Genomic DNA, 7,786 nt, shown 5'->3' on the forward strand with positions numbered 1-7,786 from the left:
TATCTGTGAAGTCATAGTTTGCATAAGCAATCTAGAAGAACCCTTTAATATTTGGCACAGAGACTTCCTTGCCTGATAAGAATACCAGCAACTTACATCGTCTACTTTTTTAACCCGACAGCTACCTTTTGAGGCAGGTACTGTCATTCTCAATTTGCATGTGAGGAAGCTGAGGCTCTGAAGAGGTGCCTTGCTCTATTAAATGAATGAATTGGTGGTAAAACATGGGGCTTCTGCTTCCTTGATTTCTAAGTCTTGAGAATATCCCCTCCCTTTCAGAGGATCATTTTTCATGCGTGCATAAAACTCTTCACAGTTAAGCATGGTCCAAAGCCCATGACAGACTGTTTAAGGCAGCTTCTCAAGAAATGTATGCTGAAGACAAGACTGAATACATACTCAGGACTGTTTGTTTTTCTTCTTTTACATAACAGCCTCGTCAGCCTCAGCTGCCTCTGATGTCTGTTTCAAGTGTCAGTTATGGCAGGCCTGCAGTAAGTACTATGCATGCATTTACTCTGCAGATGCTGCCTGTGTGTTTACCATGTGCCAGGCCTTGTGCTTGGCACACAGTCCCTCCCCTCAAGATGCGTGTAGACTTGCGCGAGAGGCGAACAGAAAGTAGGTCATTCCAGTGCAGTGTGATAAGTTGTTTGGGCGAGGCAAACACAGGGTGCTTGAAAGGCCAAAGAAGTCTACCTTCTTTGGAGGAAATGACCTCTAAATCAAGACCTAAAGGACAGTTGAGAGCAGGAGAGGGCCAGAGAGGGGGAGGAGAGTGGAAGTCCCAGGCAGAGAGAATATGGAACCGAAGGAGGCAAGGGCGAGCACTTAGATTTCTCCAATTCCCAGTGTGTCAGTCTTGCTGAAGGAGTGGAGTTCAAGGCAGGGGAGGGAGATGTACAGTCTGCAGAAGGCGAGGTCAATCATGAAGGACCTGTAAGCCACACCAGGGGCTTTGGCCTTTTTCACTGGGTGGTGGGGAGCACTGAAGGGTCTTAAGCAAGACAAGGGTGTGTAAGATTGGCATTTCAGAAATTATCTTGCTTATAACATACAAATAGATTAGAGGTGACAGGACTGGGGACCCAAGGGCAGTTAGGTGGTTACTGTACTATCTGAACGAGGGTCCCAGCAGTGAACATGCAGAAAAGTGGGCAGATGGGAGAGAAATAAAAGGAGGCAGGAGTGACACATCTGGTCACTGTGAGGATGGGGGTCATCAGGCATGATGCCCAGGTTTCTGCCTGGGTACTCGAATGTTGATAGACCCCTTTCCACGGATCATTTTGTGCTAAGCCTAGAAACTCGCATCCTGTTCCTTTACCAGCATAAGTGAAGATTTTGTTCAGGTAATCCTGGGAGCCTCATGGAACTCACTTGCAGGAAGTACAGCGAGCCTCTGGGCTCTTGTCCGTGCTGTTAGTCTGTTCCACTATCTCTACAGATAAGCCTCGGCAAAGTGCTTTCTTCCTGCCTTCCCTCCCCCCACCACCCCAGAACATGGACATAGGTTACATGTGCAAAGCGTGCACATGGCTTTGGGTTGCCTTGGCACTGATCCTGGCCCCAACTCTGTGTGATCTTAGTGCTGCACAGCCCAGCACTACCTGATTCCGTTCAGAATCTTGGGAGAGATAGTCTACATGGATCATCTGCGGTCAGTGGCCTACTCCTGGCCGAATCTAGAGCAGCCAAGAGAATGAGATTGAATGGCCTAAGGTCACTCTTTTTAGCAAGTCTTGTGGGGACACTTTCAAAGAACAAGGCATGGGCTTGGCAGACACAAGAAACCCGTTTCCTATCATGTCCACTGATCAGGAACTCAGCATGGGGCGTGGTGAGTCTGCGGTATCTGTCAGATATCTGGGTGGAGACCACTGGGAGGAAATAGAATCTGAAGGGCTACAACCCTGCCGGGGGTCTGGTCTGGAGACAGAGACTTGGGGGTCTTCAGCAGAGCCATGGCAACTGGGTTGGAGTTGGTAGGATTCCCAAAAGAGAATCTGTATGGTGAGAAGAGATTGGACTGTGAGGAGCAAAAACAAAAAGGAACTGAAATACAAGAAGGAAACTGAGAAGCCGTCATCAGAGAGGAAGAAAGAGCACCAAGCAGGGTAGCAGCCAGCAGTGCCAACCGACAGCCGCTAAGAGGCCCGTTGAAAGATCTAAAGGGTGTCGTTCAGATTGAGAAACTAGAGGAAAGCATTTCTGTACCGTGGAGGGACGCCAGCAAGATTCTAGTTGGTTACAGAGTAGATGGGAGGTGAGGAAACAGAGAAGCAAGTATAGGTGACCCTTCAAAACACTTAGCTATGAGGGGAGAGACGATAGGGCAGTCGCTAAAAAATTTTTCTTTCATATTATTTTATAAACCTTAAAGTAATATACATGCATTGTAGAAAATTTGGACAATGACTAAAAAGAATGGAGAGGAAGATAAGGAATCACTTATAATTTTACAAAACTATAACCATCCACAAAACAAGTGTTTTAACATCTGATTGTTGAAATGTCATTGTCTTCTTAAAAATGATGTCTATTCATGATAGAGATGTTCCAGCAGTTAAAGATCAAGAAACATGAGAACACAAAAACCCTCTGTCCCACCATTCAGAAGCAGCAGACCTCATTCCAGACTTTTCTCAGTGCCCTTCCTTAAAGAAAGGAGGGGAGGGGGAGGGGTGGGATTAGACGTGTGGCAGGAGGCCACCACGGTCACCGCTGCCCCTTTCCGAGGTATCCCCTGTGATCAGGGAAGTGGGTTCCATCCAGGCCTATTGTGACCACCCTTGGGTGTAGCCAGAAGCACACTGGCTGCAGGGTGATGAGACCCTAGGGCCTCCTTCCTGGGGGCCCCAGTCTTCATTCACAGAAGAGGGAGGAAGACAGGTTTAAGATACTTACTGATATTTTTCTTTTCTGGCAGCTTATGCTTGGGCCCCACATCAGCCCTCCCCAGCTCTGTGCTAATGAGATAAAAGTTACTCCTGACCTGAGATTGAGAAAGGGGATGTCTGCTCCTTCACTATGAAATGTATTCCAGAGGGTCAGCAGACAGGGTTAGGAGAGAGGGCTGCAGAGGAAGGCTGGTTTTGGGGAGAGAAAATGTGGGAGAAAACAGATTATGGAATGGCTTTTATTCGGGCTGCTGACCAAGATGGCAAGAATGTGAGGCTAGAATTACTGTTTGACCCCTGGTTTCCAAAAGGGTCTGTCCCAGCAGTCTTAGTAACATAGTCATGACCTTCTCCTTTCAGTGCCTTTTCCCTCTGGCCCCTCATGATCTGCCCAGGCCTACTCAGGAGGTGGAAGGAAAGAGGGGGAGGCAGATAGCTTGACATAGCTCTGAGATCTAGAGTCAAAGCCAGCTTAAAAACCTCCTAGAAACTCACCTAGGGGCAGACCCAGAAGTCTCTGACACATGACCTGCCTACAGCCTGGGTTCGGATCTCTGAAGTGCTTCATTTTTTTCTGTTTTTCTCATATATGGAAGAAATCTCTACTGTTTAGAGCTGTTCAGATTGCTGACACAGGCTGCTTTGGGAGACCTGAGATCTCCTTCACTGGAGATGGTCAAAAAGGGACTAGAATTCCAGTGTCAGGTAGAGGTTGAACAAGGTGACCTCTAGTGTGCCTTCCATTACAGTAAGTCTGGGATCTTTTTAGGGACATGAGACTGTTATGGGGGTTGCAGTTTGCTCGTAACTCTTCAGCTGCACTGTCTTTTCTCTCATTTTTTTTCAGCTGCACTTGGTTGCTCTGAACACGCCATTTTCTGGGGACATCCGAGCTGATTTTCAGTGCTTCCAGCAGGCCAGGGCTGCGGGACTATTGTCCACCTACCGAGCATTCTTATCCTCCCATTTGCAAGATCTCTCCACAGTTGTGAGGAAAGCAGAGAGATACAGCCTTCCAATAGTGAACCTCAAGGTAAAAATAAATCTTGTTCTCATTGCCTCCCGGATGCACTGGTCTCCACAGGGGTTGGAGGCTCTTGCCACTCGTGACACCATCAGAAGTGTGCTGTTTCAAGGCCCTGATTAGCTATGTGACTTTGGGTGGGTTACTTTCCCTCTCTGGACCTCAGTTTCCTTATATGCACACTGGCCCTTTCTGCTTGGATCGTTTATGACCCTTGGAGCAGACAGAAGGGATAGTAATAACCTCTTTTATTTATAGAGCTTTTTTGTTTGTTTACAAAGCGCTTGATGTCCATTATCTTAATAGATACTTGTAGTAACAATGGGAGTTACTCTTTTCTCAGTTTGTCAGATGGGGAAACTGAGGCTCACAGGGAGAAAGCAGTTTGCTCAAAGTCAATACAAACCAGAATTAGTTTCCTTGACTCCCAGGTCTGAGGTTCTTGATTCTACCCGAGGGTGCCTTCTGTGGAGCATTGACTGAGTGGCACCAGAGAATCGCTGGTGTGCACTGGTCCCAGAGCAGAGCCACTCTATCCTGCAGCCTGGTTTGGTGCTCTCAGATATTCCTCTGCCCTCATTCACTGGCAACACCATGCCTCGCAGCATGCCTCAGTTACACCACGGAAATGACTTACTCCTTGGGATGCAGAGGGACAGCACTGTTGCTGCTCACTGCATCCTGGGTCCTGACCTCTAACTAGATGTCAAAAGTACTTTAAGGCCCTTTGTTCCCTGTGAACCCCACACTCCAGTTTGGAACCTTGAGGCTGGCAAGTCCATTCCTGACCCCACACCCAGCACTTTCCATCGCCTCTTCCAAGGTTCTCTTCTACCACCTTCACCCACTCAGGCTGTTTATTCTTGAAATACAAATAACTGGAGGAAATTGGGCTCCTTCAGAAGAAAGAGTAGGAGATTCATCTCCACTTCCCCCACATGTAGGTTGGCACAAGCTTGGTACAGATTTAAAGCTCAGTATATACAAATAAAATGTTTAAAATAGCAATAATAAATACCTCAAACTCACTTTTGATGTGTAGGAGCTATTGTACACATGTAATAAGAGAAATGACCTCAAGAAATAAGACAGTAAAGCCAAAAAGATTCAAGGATGGATCAGAAAATCAAGCCACAAGCATTTCCTGAGTTCTCACTCTGTTCAGGCTCTGGGGTTGGGGCTGGGGGCTTCTGAGCCTTGAAAAATGGATAATAGCTAGTCCATCTGCAGGCTGTTTGTATAATGATTCTAATGTAGCATTTTGTCTCCATAGGGCCAAGTGCTTTTTAATAGTTGGGAGTCAATTTTTTCTGGCAATGGAGGTCAATTCAATACACACATTCCAATATATTCCTTTGATGGCCGAGATGTAATGACAGACCCTTCTTGGTAAGTAGGGGTGGCAGCCCTTGAAGTATATCATGTGATGGATGGTTTCAGGAGACAGTCTAACAATGGGATGCCTTTATCAGCTGCTCCTCTGGGATGTTGCCAGCATAAAACCTCAGTGAGGAAGCCAAGGGCCATGGCAAAAGCCCTGACCTTGGAGCCAGGAGGCCTGAGTCCAGTAACTGAATAGAATACCTCAGACAAGGCACTTCCACTCTTTGAGCCTCAGTTGCCTCACCCTTCAAATGGGCAAGATAATCACATCTATACCATAAGATTGCTATGAGGATAAAAAGATAAGTATGAGAACATCTAGCAAGCAGTAGGCACTTAATAAGTGGTAAGTAATGCTATTCTTGGTGATCTTTTAACCCTATACTGTGAGTTGCACTCTGATTCTTTGAAAACTATGTATGCTTTTAAGAACAGAACAACTCAACAAACCTTTCCTCAGTGTCTACTCTATGCCAGGCCAGATGCCAGGCCCAGAAGGCACAGTGATAAACCTATATAGCTCTTACCCTTTCAAAGCTCATAGTCTGTGGGAAGATATTAGCTACAATTCTCAACAAGATGTTGTAATTGGAAAATAGAGAAACAGATAAGATGGTAGGAGCACAGAGGAAATATTCATCATCCCTTGGTGGTGAGAACCAGGAAGCCTTCCTATAAGAGGAGGCATTTAATGAACTTTGAAAGATAAGAAGGAATCACTGGTTTGAAAATGAAAGAAGTCTTGCTCCACATGAGCAAAAGTTCAGATTCACGAAAGCAGAGAGTATGACTTGAGAACAAGAACAAGCTGAATACAGTTGGAGTATACTGTGAAAGTCGGAAACAGTGATGAAGACAGAGGTGATGTGAGCCAGTTCTGGACGGTTCAGGAGTTTGACTTGAGTCACTAGGCTTATGCCAATTTGATCACCGAGATATGCCACAAAGAAGGGTCATTTCAGAAAGTAACACAACAAAATTCCTTTTTAGGCCCCAGAAGGTGGTTTGGCACGGCTCAAGCACCCACGGAGTCCGTCTCGTGGACCAATACTGTGAAGCATGGCGAACCGCTGACATGGCAGTCACAGGCCTGGCCTCCGCTTTGAGCACAGGGAAGATTCTGGACCAGAAAGCGTACAGCTGCGCTAATAGGCTAATTGTTCTGTGTATTGAAAACAGTTTCATGACAGACGCGAGGAAGTAACCACCTTCCTATGATTCTTAAGAGTTTTCCATTTTTTCTTATGTGAAGAGTTGACACTGAAATCTAAAATGTTTAAATGTTGTAAATATTAGGTTTTTTTACTACATATTCATCAGAACAGCAACCAAAGAAAACATACCTCAGTACACTCAAAACTGAAGACATAAAGGACTCAGATCAAAGATAAAATCTGATCCATCTATTGGTGCTAGATTCTGCAGGAAACCCCATGCAGTGTGAACACATCCCAACATGGTTAAGAGCAAGTTGAAAACAAAGGCCTGGCATCCTGCCCACTGCATCCTTCGGAAAGTAATTTCCTCCTTTTAACCATTGCTGAGTGTAAGATGTCCTTCATGTCTTCTTACAAAGTCAGTGTTAAGAAATGCTACCCCTTTCTAAGTTATATGCAGACCGAATGCTTTATTCTCTAATATATATCCGTTGTTTGCAACTGCTGTTCATAAAGAGAAACAGAACCGCTCAAAATGATCCTATTTGTATTTTCTGATATTACCAGACCTTAATGTTTTTTTCCTAAAATATTATTGCCATCATGCTTTAGGAGTTTTATATTTTTACACAATCATATTTTAGTATGGCATCTGTTTATATAACTGACTTGCTGGAATAGTTTAAATGCCAAAAGATCTGAAACTAGAAAAGAAATAGCACATAATTACTACCTTTCGCTTGGCGGCCCTCCCCGCCCCCCATCCTGCACCCTGATTCTGTGATTTCCATTTGGCAATTCTTGAATTATAACTGCAATTGAACAAACAGGTTCATGAGGATGAATTTTCTGAGACACATATATCTTCATGCTGTATTCTTTGATTCCTTTTTTTTTTTTTCACGTAAGTGAACATAAAAACATCTTTTCCAGGCGCTTTCTTCTGTTTGACTTTTTTCCCCAGTTCCTTATTCTCCACCACTGATGTGGAAGAGGCCCTGGGGTGGGTTTGCTAACCCTGTCACTGCTGCTGGTGTGACCCTTTGGGAAATGATCAGAGAGAACAGGAAGTTTTTCCCATCATGCTCCTCTGCCTGTTGTCTTCCACTTGGTGAAGGCAGCACGGGGCAGGCAGAAGAGCCCCAGTGTGAGAAACAGGATCAACTGTGGCTCAATATATGACTTTGGGCGAGTTTGCCTTTTTCTCTCAAGGAGGTTGGGATAAAATATAAGCTCTCAGTTATTAAATATCAGACTTACCATAAGTCCCATTCATCCTTCCTCATAATCCTGCAAGGTAAGTATTTCTGTCTCCACTTGAC

General features: G+C 45.1%; 1 protein-coding gene across 5 annotated transcripts in view; it reads left to right on the plus strand.

Annotated features, from left to right (window-relative positions):
* The window catches only part of COL15A1 (collagen type XV alpha 1 chain), a 153,329-nt gene extending 145,931 nt beyond the window's left edge, over positions 1–7,398 (plus strand). For all 5 annotated transcript variants that reach the window (XM_064490341.1, XM_064490340.1, XM_064490342.1 and 2 more), the window contains 4 exons: positions 435–494; positions 3,748–3,933; positions 5,198–5,313; positions 6,298–7,398. In XM_064490341.1, the coding sequence (XP_064346411.1) occupies positions 435–494; positions 3,748–3,933; positions 5,198–5,313; positions 6,298–6,511 (576 nt within the window). In that variant the 3' untranslated portion in view covers positions 6,512–7,398. The remainder of the gene's footprint in view (positions 1–434; positions 495–3,747; positions 3,934–5,197; positions 5,314–6,297) is intronic.
* Positions 7,399–7,786: the final 388 nt, after the last annotated feature.

The sequence above is a fragment of the Camelus dromedarius genome, chromosome 10 (genome assembly GCF_036321535.1).
Source record: "Camelus dromedarius isolate mCamDro1 chromosome 10, mCamDro1.pat, whole genome shotgun sequence".
Classification (NCBI taxonomy): domain Eukaryota; kingdom Metazoa; phylum Chordata; class Mammalia; order Artiodactyla; family Camelidae; genus Camelus; species Camelus dromedarius.